Source organism: Chanodichthys erythropterus, chromosome 5 (assembly GCF_024489055.1).
Source record: "Chanodichthys erythropterus isolate Z2021 chromosome 5, ASM2448905v1, whole genome shotgun sequence".
Classification (NCBI taxonomy): Eukaryota; Metazoa; Chordata; class Actinopteri; order Cypriniformes; family Xenocyprididae; genus Chanodichthys; species Chanodichthys erythropterus.
The window spans coordinates 21,005,714-21,023,215 of record NC_090225.1 but is presented as its reverse complement, the minus strand read 5'-3'; the positions used below and the strand labels follow the sequence as shown (position 1 = coordinate 21,023,215).

The 17,502-nt window shown below is 39.9% G+C and overlaps 1 protein-coding gene across 5 annotated transcripts in view; it reads left to right on the top strand.

Moving 5' to 3' along the window:
- zfyve26 (zinc finger, FYVE domain containing 26) overlaps positions 1 to 17,502 on the top strand; it is a 28,229-nt gene that overhangs the window by 7,110 nt on the left and 3,617 nt on the right. Inside the window, exons 10-37 of one of the 5 annotated variants that reach the window (XM_067386531.1) lie at positions 3 to 194; positions 727 to 1,305; positions 1,629 to 1,799; positions 1,910 to 2,061; positions 2,277 to 2,520; positions 2,675 to 2,938; positions 3,011 to 3,121; positions 3,210 to 3,380; positions 3,631 to 3,867; positions 3,962 to 4,067; positions 4,154 to 4,998; positions 5,667 to 5,863; positions 6,198 to 6,302; positions 6,635 to 6,757; positions 7,273 to 7,446; positions 7,547 to 7,796; positions 8,376 to 8,468; positions 9,923 to 10,092; positions 10,234 to 10,367; positions 12,019 to 12,047; positions 12,198 to 12,331; positions 12,436 to 12,656; positions 13,297 to 13,444; positions 13,681 to 13,890; positions 13,982 to 14,197; positions 14,784 to 14,981; positions 15,357 to 15,553; positions 15,741 to 15,900. In XM_067386531.1, the coding sequence (XP_067242632.1) occupies positions 3 to 194; positions 727 to 1,305; positions 1,629 to 1,799; positions 1,910 to 2,061; positions 2,277 to 2,520; positions 2,675 to 2,938; positions 3,011 to 3,121; positions 3,210 to 3,380; positions 3,631 to 3,867; positions 3,962 to 4,067; positions 4,154 to 4,998; positions 5,667 to 5,863; positions 6,198 to 6,302; positions 6,635 to 6,757; positions 7,273 to 7,446; positions 7,547 to 7,796; positions 8,376 to 8,468; positions 9,923 to 10,092; positions 10,234 to 10,367; positions 12,019 to 12,047; positions 12,198 to 12,331; positions 12,436 to 12,656; positions 13,297 to 13,444; positions 13,681 to 13,890; positions 13,982 to 14,197; positions 14,784 to 14,981; positions 15,357 to 15,553; positions 15,741 to 15,900 (5,831 nt within the window). Of the gene's footprint in view, positions 1 to 2; positions 195 to 726; positions 1,306 to 1,628; positions 1,800 to 1,906; positions 2,062 to 2,276; positions 2,521 to 2,674; positions 2,939 to 3,010; positions 3,122 to 3,209; positions 3,381 to 3,630; positions 3,868 to 3,961; positions 4,068 to 4,153; positions 4,999 to 5,666; positions 5,864 to 6,197; positions 6,303 to 6,634; positions 6,758 to 7,272; positions 7,447 to 7,546; positions 7,797 to 8,375; positions 8,469 to 9,922; positions 10,093 to 10,233; positions 10,368 to 12,018; positions 12,048 to 12,194; positions 12,332 to 12,435; positions 12,657 to 13,296; positions 13,445 to 13,680; positions 13,891 to 13,981; positions 14,198 to 14,783; positions 14,982 to 15,356; positions 15,554 to 15,740; positions 15,901 to 17,502 lie in introns of all 5 variants that reach the window. The other 4 variants (XM_067386527.1, XM_067386530.1, XM_067386528.1 and 1 more) reach the window with 4 other exon arrangements.

Here is a 17,502-nt window from a genome sequence, read left to right as displayed (position 1 = left end):
AGGAGATCCTTCGTTATTGGACTCACCCAGCTGCTCTGTCCAGCGAAACATCACTCTGTTTCAAGGCTTCTGTGCCATGAAGTATGCCCTGTATGCCATCTGTGTGAACGCACACATGCACACCGGCTGCCTGGACTGTGAGCCTCAGCATCAGCAGCAGACAGAGGCGGGTCAGGGGGAGGAGCCACCTGAAGGTGACAGTGCTGCTTTTTTCTCCTAGGAAAACAGAAATGGTGTCTATTCCCATTGTTGTATCAACCTGAATAAGCCCTTGATAATATACACTATACCAGTTTAAAAACTTGCACACATTAGAGTGAATTTAACATGATCTTTCCCTTTAATTCTCATATTTAGTGAGCAAAATCATTTACTTACAAAATTTTTCTAAGTACATACTTCCCATATTCTTATTTGTGTTATATCATAGTTTTGATGACTTGATGATTTTGATGAAAGATTTAATATGTGTGTCCAATCTTTGACTGGTAGTGTGTGTGTTTTTTTTGTTTGTTTTTGTTTTTTGTAGCTTTATTTATTTTTACTTTATAAATTTTATAAATAATAATTTTCTTATGGGAACTTGGTAATTATTCAGTACCATGATATACATCATTGTACCACTTTTTGCAAGAGTTTTTTTCCCCCCTCCAGTTTATTTTTATAAGAAAATGGACAAACAAAAAGTGATGACTTGCTTTTCCTTTCATTCCTTACTCTTCCCAGGATGCTCTGATCTGTTTCAGCACTACCTTTCGGAATGTCAGCTGTACCTAGAAGCTGTTCCAGCATTATTCCGTTTGGAGCTCTTGGAGAACATTTTTTCCCTCCTCTTCCTGTCCGACTCTGACTTCAGCCCACTAACAGATCAGACGAGCACTGTCACAGAAGTCCAACCAGACACTGAGAGAATTAAATCAATCAGTACCAAAGGTGTGAGTGTGGCTGAGAGCATCGTAAAAGTAGAAAATGGTGGAAAGATGGAGGGAATGAATGTCCAGGTTGGAGAGTCTGATCAGATAAACCCAGAACTAGGCCACCTGACATCAGGGTGTCGGGGGTTTCTGGTGGATCTGAGTGTGATGGAGCGGATCCTACGGCTGGTAAGGGAGGGCTTGGAGGGCGTGTGTGGGGTCGGGCAGGAGGACGGCAGGGCGCTTGCGGCCGATGTGGAGTTGGCAGAGAGTCTGGGATGTTCTGTTACTGCTGAAACATTCAGTGCCCGGTTACAGAGATTGTCTAAATACACAGCAGAGGCCCAATGGAGACTGCAGATTGTTACTAGTAACCATGGCAGTGGGAATGGTGAGCAATATTATGTAGGATATTGATATTCATACTGCAAATGTTTATTTTGATCAAAAGTGACAGTAACAACATTTATAATGTTACAAAAAATTCAGATACATGGTGTTCTGTAAATAAATGGGTTTCTATTTATCAAAGAATCATGAAAAAATGTATCACGGTTAATGTATCACAATATTAAGCAGCACAACTGTTTTCAACATTGATTATAATTATAATAATGTTTCTTGAGCTCCATATTAGAATGATTTCTTTTTTTTTTTTCTTTTTTTTTAACAGTAATCTTTGTATTTACTCATGTGTGTGTTTGTGTTTTATAGATGACTTGTACCTCCCATCTCCACTTCCCAGTCCGGCACTTCCTCTGAAGCGCCAGGGTAGTGGCAGCAGCAATTCAGGAGTTCGGAGGAGGAGAAAAAACCACCGGCATCGCCCTGAACGTCACGTCTCATCTGAACGACAGAACGGGGAGGTCAGCACTAGCACCTCAGGTCAGTACACACACACACACACACACACACACACATACACCCCTACACAAGCTTCCCTCCCACATCATAACTAATTGCTAATGTTGATAATTGGTCATGCTGCCTAGCAGACGGTGGTGTGTGTGTTGGAGCCACATGCCGTGGAAGTGAAGTGTGTCCGTGTGGTGGACCTCACAGCTGGCTGGTTCCTGCGATGCTTTCCCCTCCTGAGTCTCTCCTCATCACATGCATTCGCAGAGGCAACTACATAGAAGCCCAGCAGGTGATATATGATGTCATTTCCTAACATAACACACCAGAGAGATGTCATTCCAATGATGATTTTCCACTGTCTATTGACAAAGTGAATATCTGTTAAGAATACATTTTTATCACTTTCTGCACTAACTTATTCTGTGTGGGCCTGCTCATTAGTCAGTGTTGGTCAGTTTTTGGGCTTCTTTAATGGCTTGTGTTTTTGTTATGTTTGTTTATTAGGTGATTGCAATGTACGGTTTGGAGAACTCTGAGTGTGCAGGCGAACTGGTCTTTATGGACCGGTACCGGGAGGTACTGAACGAGCTGGCTCAGGTGGAGCAGAAGATAGAGAGCCAGTCACTTTCTTCTTCATCCTCATCTTCAGAGGGTCTGGGCACAGTGGGTGTTGCTCCAGGGGGCAGGACCAGAATGGGCAGTAGCAGCAGATTGACACTCAAGAGTATTGGGAGTGCAGCAGCTGCAGGTATTACACACACACAGAAAATGCCATACTTCCATACCGTACTTCTATATTTCTATAACGCTATATCTTAAGGCTAACCCCTTAAAAGAATAAAGTGGATGTTTTTGTGAATTAGGGATGTTTATAGACCTCCTTGCCATCTTTCTTTCCTTAGGCGTGGCTTTTTATTCCATTTCTGATGTGGCTGATCGTTTACTTAGTACCCCGAGCAGGCCAATACCCTGTCTAGAGGACAGCTTCTGGCTCTCCCAGTGCTCTACAGACTCACCAGACCTTGTGCGACTCCTGTTGGAGGAGTTGAGCCCTGCAGCTTTGGCGGCCTTTGACCTCGCCTGCTGTCAGTGCCAGCTGTGGAAAACGTCACGGCAGCTGCTTGAGACTGCAGAGAGAAGACTTAGCAGCTTTCTGGAGGCCAGAGGTGAAATTACATCAATCCGCTTTATTTGGGCCATCTTTATTGCTGAGCCCTGACTTATTTTTCCTACCACAGGTGTACGAGTTGATGCAAAGGTTCCTCATGCCAATGGTATTAGAGGCTTCCCTTCAGTACTACAACAAATCAGCAAGGTCCTTAACAGAACCTCTGTCAGCAAAGGCACAAGTAAAACACGTCTGAATGATCCACTCACATTGATGTTTTTAACTTTACCTTACATAACATCTTATTTCTACGTCTTACCTTTCTTTAGACTGTAATGGAGAGGAGAATGCTGTTTACAGCCCCTTTGGCTGTAGTGCCCAGGAAGTGCTGCTGTCTTGTCATTCAACGCTAACAGAAGAGAGTATCGCCTCCCGTCTAAACCTGAATCAGCGCTTAGAGGTTACGCTTCAAACCCTGACCTCTGCCACCAACACCTCAGGTACTAGCAATATGAGCTAACCATTGTTTTTGTACTTGTTTCAGCATGCCCTGAAACTTTATGGCACTTTCTCCTCAAGTTCTTTTCTTTTATAGCTTTTCGTTGACTCAGAAATTCAGAAATTAGATGTTTTTGCAGCCAGCATATTTCCAGTAAATGGGGAGGGGCTTTTTTATTCTTTGTTTTCTGTGGCGTGAGCCCTTTGAATTTTAATTTGTTTTTCATTTTGGCATCTTTTGTTCCCATGCAGTAGACGCTTTGACGGGGAGCTCTCTGTTGACAGCGCTGGCCGAACAGGCTGGTCTCAAGCAGTCTGAACTGGATTCCCACCCGGTACGAACTGCTATGAAACAACTCCTACAGTATCTGGACCAGCTCTGCCCATTTGAGCCTGACAGTGCCCCTGGCAGACCAGATTACATACGCAACTTCCTAGATTATGTCAACGTGTTGGCTTCAGTACTGGTGCGCAGTTTGTGGTCCGAGGGTAAGACCAAATATTCTAATAAACAGAATTATTAAAATGTCATGTCTTTAAAATATGAAAAGCTCTGAGTCGGATATTTGTGATCTGATCTCAGATCAGTCCATGGAGGTGAAATTGGGAAATCCTCTTTTACTGTTGCTTCAGTCGCCTACCCAGCTCCTCTCTCTCCTTTTGTTTGACAGACAGGTGTCACCTGACAGGTAATCAAGGATCTATCTTTCTGAAAGTGCTGGACTTTATAAATGTATTAATATTTAAAACCAGTCATATCCTTCTGTCTTTGCAGGGTTCTTTCTCTCTTGCAGCAGGAGCAGCTGCGTTTGAATGTGCAGCAGGTTGTAGTTCAGCGCTGTTGTGAAACTCTCCCTCTCTGGGATTCTAGGGCTATGACATTTTCTCAAGGGCAACCGAGGATCGCAGGGTTCAATGGTGGTGCGTTCTGCCCTGCCAGCATCGCCTCAATTTTCCAGCAGCACGCTCAGGAGTGTGCCCCTTCCCTTGACCTCTCTGACCTTGCCACAATCTCTGACCCCAGCTCTGAGTCTGAGGTCTCAGTGGAGGACACATCTGCTACATCCACCAACCTCTCCACCTCTCCACCATCGCCATCTTCAAGTCCTCCTTCTTCTTTTCTCCTCACTCCTTCTGCACTGTCTTTTCTGAAGTCCCGTTCCCCCCTTGTTGCCGCCCTGGCTTGCCTCTGCGCCAGTCGGGGTGGTGTGATCCGGACAACTTCCTCTGGCTGGTCTGGCTTACCTTCATATTTTCGCGGATCTGGGCGTAAAGAGGCAGTTTTGGACGGAGACCAGATCTCAAGAGAAGGGGAGGCCTTGCTTAAAAACTTCCCTATCCTCAGAATGTACCTGCGTTCCATGGCTGAGCCAGTTCTGGGGGTCTCATTGGAAGCAGAAGAAGGTCTTGGGCTGACTCTCTGTGGGAAGCCTGTGGTGGGAATGCTGTTTTCTGGCCTGCAGGGCAGTACAGCGCAAGCAATGGCTGCTGAAGCATTCCAGCAATCCTTAAACGCTGGCGATCTGAACAGAGCCTTAGAGCTTTTAGAGCTTTATGCACAACCGTGCAGCCAGGAGGGGGCACTCCGGGACAAACTACTGGCATGCACTGCTCTGCAAGGTAAGATTCCTCTCGATTTACAGTATTTGCAACAGAATCAGGAATTAAATGTGACAAAAATACTGTAGATACTGTATGTAAAATTTTAAGGCAAAAAAATGACTAGTCTATACTAATCTATTCTATTCTAGGTTTTGTGACATTTTAATGACCTGTAATTGCAAGTTATCTTTATTCTTTTTGTCACTTGGTTTTTTGATTAAATTTTGATTAAACTCTACGAGGTCAAAAAAAATAAATGCATTTTTATTAAAATAAAACATTTGCATGGATGAATTTTTCACAATAAGATCTATAATATACATTTAGAAAATAGATGCGGTCAATTTCCACTTCATGCCGACTTTAAATGTGCAGCTAATAAAAAGTGTTTTTTTTGTTTTTTTTTTGATTTAGGAAAAAATACAACTTAGATTACACCTTGGTTGTTATGATATCATGTGCATTATTTACAACATCTTGTGTTTAGAATTCATTTAAATCAGTTGATGCAGTTAATTCAGCTGAAATATTTGACAATTATGTAAATATTCCTTGAAGGTACAAAATGCCGCTGAAAATAATTTCTGGCATGCATTATCCCATAAATATTAATAATAAAATTCAGACAGTCTTTGACAAAACCATAAATAAGGAAGTTTAACAGGTAACTATGTCTTTGTGTAAAGAAAGCAGCAGTGTGGAGCAGTTGTTTCGTGTAAGGGACTGGGAGCTGCGTGGACGTGTGGTTCTGCAGGGTTTGGACCGCTGGCCATTACAACACTGTTTAGAGTTGCTGCAATTCTGTCTCAGTGACCAGAACACCCAGGATCCTCTCCGAGAGCAGCTTCAGCAGAGGAAACAGGAGCTGGACATGTACCAGCGGGTCAGTCTGACACACCAATTCTCTCCTGAAACCTTATTTACTCTTGTGGCAAAAGGAATTCTCTGTTTTGCAGTTTGCTTTTAATTTTAGGTGTTACTAGGTTGCCATAATTTAAAAAAATCTTTAGGACACTTTGATGTGCATAAACATGTCAGCATGAATTAACAATAAAAAAACTGCTGTACCATGTCATCTTCTGTCTGTATTTATAAGCTCAAGACTGAGACTGAAATGATTGTTTTTTGTTTTTAGATTGCAATCAGTGCCAGTTTATGCACACAACTTTAATGGCCATATTTTAGAAGCTGGCCTAAAACATCCTTTTGTTGTTTAGATGCTGAGTTTGCAGCCACCATTGCCATGTGAGACATGGCAGGAGTTGAGGGAGGAGTCTACAAAGAATCCTGAACCTCTGTTCAATCTAATGCTGGAGGCCAGGGTGAGACTATAGAAACCATTAAATAAAACAATCTCTGTATTATTAGTGCAAAAGTCAGTTTTGTGTGAAAATCGGCATCACTCAGAGCTGGTTGCATCTGAATTATGGTTAAATTGTAGTATTGACTTGACTGTACTATCATTGCAGAGACTGCAGGGTAAACTTATTTTCAAAAACAATTTGCCAAACCTATTAAGCACAAGTTTGGGAATAAAGTCTTTGTTCAGATGAAATCATTTGAAAATGTTTGAACTGCTGTGGTGCTGAAAATCCCACAGCTGTGATGAAGACCCAGGAATATATTTACTTTTTGAGTAAATTTGTGTTTTCAGGAGTTTGAGTTGTGTGGTCAGTGGGTACAGCTGTATTCAGTTTCTGATCAGTCTCGAATGCAGCTGCAGACTGAACACCTGCTATACCTCCTAGAACAGAATTACACAGAAGATGCTTTCCAGGTGTGTATGTTTTATGATTTCTGTTGTCTTCAGTTGTTGAATAGAAACATATGATTGTACTGTATCTGTATTAAAGGGTTAGTTCACCCAAAAATGAAAATTCTGTCATTTATTACTCACCCTCATGTCGTTCCAAACCTGTAAGACCTTCATTCATCTTCGGAACACAAATGAAGATATTTTAATGAAATCTGAGAGCTTTCTGTCCCTCCATTGACAGCCTTTTCAACTACCACTTTCAAGCCCCAGAAAGGTAGTAAAGACATCATAAAAGTAATCCATGTGACTCCAGTGGTTTAGTCTCAGTTTTATGAAGTTGAAGTTCTTTTGTGAAGATGAATGAAGGTCTTTCGGTTGTGGAACGTCATGAAGGCGAGTAATTAATGACATAATTTTCATTTTTGGGTGAACTAACCCTTTAAGTTGACAGACTTAGTTTTAAACTTACTGACTCAATCCAAAAAAATAGACTGCAAAGAAAAAAAAGACACTTCTCTACTTCTCTCTGTACCCAGCTTTTGGAAGCTCTTTCTGATTCGATGGGTTTGGAGGTTAGTGAGCAAGCCCTGGATCGAAGACCTGGATTGGCTGCCTGCCATTTCCTGTCAGATTACCTCACCCTACATTTTCAGAGTCAGATGACCCTTGCTCGGAGACGCCACATCCATGCCCTGCACCTTGGCTCGAAGGTAACAATGTTTGACCTAATCAAATAACACAAATAACAGTGAATAATGATTCACTTGCCAAAAGAAACACTCTCGACACAATAGTGTGTACCTCTCGCAGGTTCTACTGACTTTGCCGGAAGCATCTCGTCAGGATTATTTTTCCCTGCTGTCTGATCCGCTTCTCATGCTGGAGCAGCTACTGATGAATCTGAAGGTAGACTGGGCCACCGTTGCCATCAGCACTCTACGGAGCCTTCTACCGGCTCAGGACGCTGGTATCACCAACCAACACATTGACACCCTACTGGCAGATTATGCCCGGAAGGCTCTTGATTTTCCTTATGCACCTAGAGAGTGGTCACGTTCTGGTGAGTTGGAGCAATGGATCAATTCATTGGGTTACATTTTATTTTACAGTGCCGTAGTTACATTGTAATTACTCAAAATAGGAATGAGTACTTTTAATTAACTACTCTACTCAACTCAATTTTTATTTATAAAGCACTTTCAGAACCATTAGAATGGACCAAAGTGCTGTCCATAAATAGTTAATAACTATAAAAATTGATATAAACATAAAATAACAACCAAATATAACACCAACAAAATCATGCCATCAGTTACTCACAGTTCTCCAACTTGGACTCCGAAAGCTTGATAAAGTAACATGTACTTACTACATGTACTTACTATAGAGTTACAGTTAGGCTTAAGGTTTGGTTTAGGGTTAGTTACTTGTAATTATGCTATAATTTACTGTTATTAAGTAATTGTAGTAACGTGTAACTACGGCACTGTAAAATAGTGTTACCATTCATTGTTATATTGCTAGCTGAAAACAAACATTTCTGTAAATACTGTGTTATTAGAGGTTTAAAATCATTATATGAAGCATTGCATCTCACTTTTCACTAATCTATTTCTCTCCTTCTCTTTGTCTGTCTCAGACTCTGTCATTAGTCTGCAGGATGCATTTCTGCAGTGTCCAGCCCAGGAGAGCTGCCCATCTTCTCCAAGCCACACCCCTCCTCCATCAGCAGGTATAAGCCACACCTCTTTCCTTGACCACACCTTTTCTTTCTCAGCTACGCCCCATTTAGCATGTAACAGCAATGGGGGGACATCTAGTTTTTAATTACTGATAATAGTAAGATAGTTCAGTATGTGGCATTAGAGGCTGGAATACATACACACCATTTGAAATTGGAACAGACTTTAAAACACTAGGCACTAGTTACAGAGAAAAACTGGAAATCATGCACAACTGAGCATCACTCACTAACAGACTTTCCAGTCATTCCTAAGTGCTGGAATACACTACATGACTTTTGCACAAATTCTTGCTGCCCAGAAGGTGATGCAATTGTCCATTGAACATGCACACCAGAATCTCGGTGGAAGTAATAGTTCATCCGGGTACTTTTCGCCTACTGTTTTTCGAATACTGTGTAATCGGACATACTACTCTATTGTCATAATATTTTTTTGCATACTATATAGTACAGAAGTATTTGATTTTGGACGCAGCATATGTTCTAAAATTGCTCAAAATATCAAACACATTTGATTAGGGCTGGGCGATCTATTGCATGCGATTGTCACGCGCATTTCGTCAGTAAAGCCGGTTCCCTGATTAAATCGCCCCGCTAAATCGCCATCATCTGCTTTTAAATGGAGCGGAATTTAATAGACAGAGCCGTAGTAGACTGACAAGCTACACAATATCGCGTTCATTATCACAGATGAATCGCCTTTGATAATGAACGTGATATCGCGTTCATCTTCGGAACACAAATTAAGATATTTTTGATCAAATCTGATGGCTCAGTGAGGCCTCTATTGCCAGCAAGATAATTAACACTTTCAAATGCCCAGAAAGGTAAAACCGTTCAAATAAAACAGTTCATGTGACTACAGTGGTTCAACCTTAATATTATAAAGTGACGAGAATACTTTTTGTGTGCCACAAAAAAACAAAATAACGACTTTTCAACAATTTCCAGTGATGGCCGATTTCAAAACTTCACAAATCTTTTGCTTCGAATCAGCGGTTCGCAGCGAGGCTTCATTATGTCATAAGTGTTTCGAAATTTCAATAGTTCACGTGACTTTGAAAGTTTGATAGGTGAACCGAACCACAGATTCAAAATAAAAGATTCGTAAAGCTTAGTAGCTTCATGAAGCAGTGTTTTGAAATCCCATCACTAGATATTGTTGAAAAGTTGTTATTTTGTTTTTTTGGCACACATAAAGTATTATCGTTGGTTTATAATACTAAGTACATACTTTTGAGTGTGTAGCAGAAGAGTAGACAAGTTTTGGGACATATTAATATTTATATAATATAACTAATATTACTCCAAATATTTACTCCAAACCAGTCTTGCTATTTACAGACTCAGTACACTGGAAATGCTTATTGTTATCATTATTCTATGATGACCTCAGTTTAGTTCAGAGTCATGTTTGCACACACATTTGTTTTGTTTTTTAGGCAGCACACCCATGCACACACCCTCCAGTGAGAGACGCCCCAGTGTAAAGAGGATCCGGCAGCTGGCCACACCTTTCACCCCTCCAGAGAAAACCCCTGACCGCAAGGACTGGATCCCAGACCACAAACAGCACATCTGTATGGTCTGCCAGAGGGAGAGATTCACCATGGTGAGAGAGACAGAGTGTGAGATGGGTTATGAATAAGCTAAGCTTATGTGATGGGATAAGCTCCTGCTGTGATTTCTTGTTCTGTTAGTTAGGCATCTCTATAAGAATTTGAGTCTAAACATAAACCTTATCCTGTTTCAGTTTAACAGACGGCACCACTGCAGACGATGTGGCAGGCTGGTGTGTCATTCCTGCTCCAGCAGGAAGATGGCTGTAGAGGGCTCTGAAGAGCCTGTCAGAGTCTGTGATCAATGCTACAACTTCTTCCACACGGAGTAAGACAGATGCACACATACCTGTTCAAAGCAGAAGTGCTCAAGGTTTACAGAACTTGTAGATGTTAATAGGGTTTGGAACTGAGAACCAATTGTTCGAGAGTAGTACGACTCCCAATTGCATGACTCTTTTTAGTGAATCAAATACATACAGTTGTGGCCAGAATTATTAGACCCCTTCATAAATATAATCAAAGATGACTCTTAAAAATAAATCTGCATCGTTTATCCTTTTGATCTTTAATTTATAAAATTAGCAAAAATCTAACCTTTCATTGAAGGAAAAGAATTAAAAGTGGGGGGGAAATAACATTATGAAATAAATGTTTTTCTCCAAAACACATTGCCCACAATTATTAACACCCTTTTATTCAATTCTTTTTGCAACCTCCTTTTGCCAAGATAACAGCTCTGAGTCTTCTTCTATAATGCCTGACGAGTTTGGAAAACACATGAAAGAGATCAGAGACAATTCCTTCATACAGAATCTCTCCAGATCCTTCAGATTCCCAGCTCCATGTTGGTGCTTCTTCTCTTCAGTTCACTCCACTCATTTCTTTAGGGTTGAGGTCAGGGAATTGGGAAGACCATAGCAGAAGCTTCATTTTGTGCTCAGTGACCCATTTTTGTGCTGGTTTTGATGTTTGTTTTGGATCAGTGTCCCGACGGATGATCCAACCACAGCCCATTATAAGATTTCTAGCACAGTTGGTCAGGTTTTGATTTTTTATCTGTTGATATTTGGTAGAATCCATGATACGATATATCTGAACAAGATGTCCAGGACCTCCAGCACAAAAATAGGCCCACAACATTAAAGATCCAGCAGTATATTTAACCGTGGGCATGGGGCACTTTATATCCATGTGTGCACCAAAACCATCTGGTGGGTTTGCTGCCAAAAAGCTCTTATTTTGGTTTCATCTGACCATAGAAGCTTGTCCCGTTTGAAGTTCCAGTCTTGTCTGACAACTGAATATGCTGGAGATTGTTTCTGGATGAGAGCAGAGGATTTTTCTTGAAACCCTCCTGAACAACTTGTGGGGATATAGGTGCTTTTGATTATTTTTTTTAGGCTTTCTGAGATTTCCTTCGATGAAAGGTTAGATTTTTGCTAATTTTATGAATTAAAGATCAAAAGGATAAACAATGCAGATTTATTTTTAGAGTCATCTTTGATCATATTTATGAAGGGGTCTAATAATTCTGGCCACAACTGTACATCTTACAATTTACTTGAATCAGTGTAGTTACTGACTGACAATGTGTATTTAACATTGTGTATTCCAGTTATGGGATTGCATTCATGCCACGTTTTAAAAAGACTGAAAAGTCATTATAAAGTCTGGGTAAACAATAATTGTTTTAATTGTTTATTATTTAAATTATCTCATAATGTGACAATGGAGTTACATTTCTATTTTTTTTTTTATAAATACACTACCATTCAAAAGTTTGGGGTCTGTAAAAGTTTGGTTACTTTTAAAGTGGAATATTAAAATAAAGTGCTTTCCACACGGTTCAGTAAGTTCTTAAAGAGGCATCAGAACATTATCTGGTTTTTATGATTCCATTTCTAGTTGTAGCATAGCTAAATATTTTTCTAATTAGTTTTTTTGTACCTTTTTCTCTTATGTTGTGTTTATTGCAGCTCAGACGAGGAGCTTGATCAGGGGGAAGGTAAATTTGTCTCTGTCATGTCACACACAAACAATTTTTCATTCTCATCTCATGAGGTTTAAATATCTTTCATCTTGTTGATATGGCAAAACGTTAATGCCTTTACTCAGATGATGATTACAAGATGACAAACTAAACTTTTCTTAGTAGCTGGCAGCCCTGCATCCATTGATGGAGTCCTGAATGGGGTTCTCAGTCTGCCTGAGGTTCCACGAAAGCAGTATCGCCTGAGTCCAAACCCAGCAGAGAACCAGCAGCTGAAAAGCGAGTTCTACTATGAACAGGTGTGATTCTCTGCTGAACTACTATATATAAGGAAGGACAGTAAAAGAAATCTCTTGTATTTCCACTTATATTTCTTTAAAAATGGTCACTCTGTGTGTTAAAGGCACCCAGCGCATCCCTGTGTGTTGCTATACTGACGCTACACAGTGATCACGCAGCCTGCGGGCAGCAGTTGATTGGCCACTGCCGCTTACTCTCACGCAAACTGACCAATCCTGAGGTGGATGCTCGTCTGCTGACAGATGTGATGCGGCAGCTGCTGTTCAGTGCCAAACTCATGTTTGTGAACGCAGGATGCACCCAAGAGCCGGCACTCTGCGACAGGTTAGACACACACACCTTTACTTGAGTAATCTGAATGTAACATCTGTTTTGCATTTTAATTTTAAAAGCATAAACTGTGAGAGAGAGACAGAATTAAATTGGTAAAAAGTCTCTTTTGCTCATCCATTTATTTAACCAAAAATGCAGAAAAAATTCTGAAATATTAATACAATTTAAAATAACTGTTTTCTATTTGAATATATTTTAAAATGTAATTTATTCCTGTGATGCGAAGCTGGATTTTCAGCATCATTATTCCAGTCTTCAGTTACATGATCTTTAGAAATCATTCTAATATGCTGATTTTGTGCTCAAGAAACTTTTTAGAAGAAAATTATTATAATCATCAATGTTGAAAACAGTTGTGCTTCTTAATATTTTTGTGGAAATAATAAAACATTTTTTCAGGATTCTTTATTTTGAATAGGAAGTTGAAATTAACAGCATTTATTAAATAGAAATAATTTGTAACATTATAAATGTCTTTACTGTCATTTTTTATCTGTTTAATGTCCTTTTTTGCATAAGTATTTTTATTTTTACTTTAAATTAAAATTACTTTTACCAACAACAAACTTTTGAATGGTAGTGTATCTTTACATCACGTGTCTTTAATTCATTCTTCTCTTTTTATTCATAGCTACATTAGTAAGGTGGATGTGTTGAAGATTCTGGTCAGTGCAAACTACAAATACATTCCATCTCTGGACGATATTCAGGAAACGACTGCAGTGACGCGCCTGCGCAACCAGCTGCTAGAGGCCGAGCACTACCAGCTGGCGGTGGAGGTGAGACTATTTACTCAAAATTCAAAGTAATACAATCAATGATAAAATCACACTTTTTCTTGCTTCTGTTGAGCACAAAAAGATGTTAGGCAGAATTTTCATGCCTGTCGTTTCAGACAAATGAACGTGAATAAAGTTTAAATGGCACAAAATAAAGAGCAATTACTAATCTAGTCACATGTCTTGATTTTGGGTTTAGCTGTTTTTTTTTTTTGCAATCTGTTTATAATACTCAGGTGTCGACTAAGAGTGGACTGGACCCGAACGGAGTTTGGCAGGCATGGGGTATGGCATCTTTGAAGGCTGGAAATCTGAGCGGGGCCAGAGAGAAGTTTGCCCGCTGTCTAAAAGCACCAGTAGATCGGAACCAGCTAAACCATGGAGTGAGACTTCTGCAGGAGATCGTTCAGCACCTGGAGTCCACAGTCAAACCTACTCTAAGCACGGTAATGCTACATCCAGACCCTAAAGACTTGACGGGATTCTTGACTTTCCTTACATGTTTCTAAACGTGTGTGTGTGTGTGTGTTTAAATAGACAGTGGATGAGGACATCTTGGCCTCTTTGCGTGAGCTGGAAGAGGCTCTCTCTGATTCTGCCCCTCTAGATGCCACAGAGAGCAGAGTTCAGCGGTCCGGCTACTATCAGGAGTGCCTGTTTTACCTGCTCACTTACGGCACACACTTGAGCCTCATCAGCTTTTACCTGCGCCACGACTGTCTGAAAGACGCACTCACCCACGTACAGACCAAGGTTCTGCAAAGTTACAGAGCACTTTACACATTTGCATTTATTATCAGTAAGATTTTTTTTCAAATTTTATTTAGCAAGGATTCATTCGTTTGAACAAAAGTGACAGTAAAGACATTCATAATGTTTATTTTAAATAAATGCCAATCTTTTGATCTTTCTATTCTTTAAAGTATAGAAAGAATAAATGTATCACAGTTTTCACAGAAATATAAATATAAAAATAGTTTTCAACATTGATAATAAGAAAGGATCTGAAGGATCTGAAGACTGGAGTAATGATGCTGAAAATTCAGCTTTGTCATCAAAGCAATAAATTACATTTTAAAATGTATAAAAAATAGAAAAGTTATTTTAAATTGTAATAATATTTCAGAATATTACTGTTTTTACTCTATTTTTGATCAATTAAATGCAGACTTGGTGAGTGTAAGAGACTTCTTTCAAAAACATTACCCACCCTAATCTTTTGAACGGTAGTGTATATGTAATCTGATTTTATTTAGAGGTTTGATTTACCTGTATATGATAAACATATACGTTTATGTTTATAAAGCTTCTCTCCCTTTCTCTGTCTGTATGTTTCTAGAAGTGTTCAGAGGATGTGTTTCTGGAGGGCATTTTTCAGCCCTGTCTTGAACGTGGGCGGTTGGGGACTTTGCAGGGTCTGTTAGAAACTCTGGACCCCACACTGGAGAGCTGGGGCTGTTACCTTCTTTCAGCTTGTCAGTTACTGCAGCGCAGGGGACACTACCACTCTCTGTACCAACTCCAACAGTTCATGATGGTACTTAACACACACACATACATGTTTTTGGGGACTCTCCATAGACGTAATGGTTTTTATACTGTACAAATTGTATATTCTATCCCCCTACACTAACCTTACCCCTAAACCTACCCATCACAGAAAACTTTCTGCAATTTTCGATTTTCAAAAAAAAGATCATTATTTATGTTTTAAAAGCTTGTTTCCTCATGGGGATAAAAAAATGACACTCATAATTTACTGGTATTACTACAACTGTGGGGACATTTGGTCCCTATAACGTAGGGAATACCAGGACCACATCCACACACTTTCTCCCTCTCTCTCTCTCTCTCTCTCTCTCTCTCTCTGTAAGGTCTGCATCAGCAAATGTCTCCTCTTCTCTCTTTGTAGGATCACGTTCGCGCTGCTATGACATGCATTCGCTTCTTTTCTCATGGTGCTCGGTCCTACCTGCAGCTGGGAGAACAGCAGCGCTGGCTGATCCGAGCCAAAGAGCACCTGAGAACTTACCTACAGGAGCAGCAGAGCCGCAGGAAATCACACAGCTCCTCTTTCAGGAAGAAAATGAGCTCCACTGATGTCTCAAGGTATTAAAAGGGGGGAAATAAACATATACTATACATAAGTATTATACACTATCCACATTTTCATTATGTATAATAACACGCGTTATTAAAATATTATATAGTCAAGATACTGAAATACTGAAGTTCCTCATTATTTTGGCTTTGGGCTGTTTTGAAGTGGTAACAGAACATGTACTGAATGTTGCAGACACGTCCACACAATCGAGCTGCAGTTGGAAGTGACACGCTTCTTACACCGCTGTGAAAGCTCACCATCCAAGATGGCTGTTGGCCCCGCCCCCACAGGGAACAGTGGCCCACCCACTCTGTTTGGAAACAGCCCCATGAAGGTGGACGTGGCCTGCAAGGTGAGCTAGGAAAACATGCTCTTCTGTACACACAGTTTAGTCCTTTTTACTGCTAAGGTGCAATTACATGAATGAAATTTCAGCAAAATTTCAAAAGCAAGAAAGGTCCATTGTCTATTATCAATAGTGTAGCGATGTATGAATCCTGCTCATACAGAAGTCTTTCTGCTTGTCAACTTGCCAAATCTGTGTGACCAACTGGAACCCATTGTGCAATCTGTGTGGGAAAATCTTTCACTTACGCAACTTCTCAATCATTCCTATTGAGTCCTATTGAAATGACTGGATTTCACCTGTGAAAATTCTCAGAACAACAGTTAAAGCTGCTAAAGAGGATGTTTTGTTTTATACATTTTTGCAATATTACTTGAAACTGTCTTTACTAACTGATAAAAGACTATTTATTAGGTGCACTGAAAGGAATAATATTAATATACATCATCTGTGCACGAGGTAGGGCCTTAAAAACATCAGCCAATCGTTTACGCGATTGGCCCTCTGGCTTGTCAATCACTGCCATGACGTTCCTTGTGAGAGACGAGCGCGGCTGCACGCTCCAGTAACTTTCCACACTCCAGAGGCGCCGCATGCAATGTTTTTGTCAGGAATAACAACTACAGATTATGAGTTACCTGCGGTGAGTCCGACATAATGATCCACTAACACGACACAGCGAATGCCGGTGGTAAACACTCGTGTTCAAATACTCGTGCACAAGTTTTGGGAGGCGTTCCCTCGAAATGAGCTGTGAAGGAGGGGGGTTGTTCTTACGCATGCGCTCATTTCAAAAACAGTCTTTGGATTCTCAGTTGACGAAAAAATCCTCTTTAGCACCTTTTAATGTTCTGTGGAAAAAGACCACACCTTAATTTTGTAGGGTACATTTAAGACAGTTCTTGGCATCTTCATTTATAAGATAGAATCTTGCCAAGGGGCGAGAGGAAATGGTGCAGATCTATTCAAATGAAAATAAGTGATCTTTCACATATTTCAATAAAATCAAAATTTATGATTAATGTAAATCAATACATTTTTGTTCTTTTCTGGTCTGTCTTGTGTGTATATTCTGTTTTTATAAGTGTTTAACTGTAAGTATTTCCATGAATGGATTTCACATTTCAGTTTGAGCTGATTGCTTGTTTTGAATCATGCAAGACTGAGAGTGTGTGCTTAATGCATTTTGTAGGAAAAGAGATGATGTATGCATGTGTGGTTAACAGCATTAATTTTACAAAATACTGAAAAAGAAGCAGTGTTATATGCATTAACTGGAAAATTATCCTCTTTCCTAACATTTTAACTGCACATCATGGTTAAAGTTTACACTGTCTGATATGATTATTTTTCAGTATGCTGAGATATAATGTATCAGATTTAAAACCGCATTTGTGGCTGTCATCAGATGCCAAAAATTCTGATGTTTTTGCTGTTTACATGTATGCAACAAGATATGTGACCTTGGACCACAAAACCAGTCATAAGGGTCAATTTTTTTTAAATTGAGATTTATACATCATCTGAAAGCTGAATAAATAAGCTTTCCATTGATTAATGTTTTTAGGATAGGACAATATTTGCCCAAGGTAACCATTTGAAAATCTG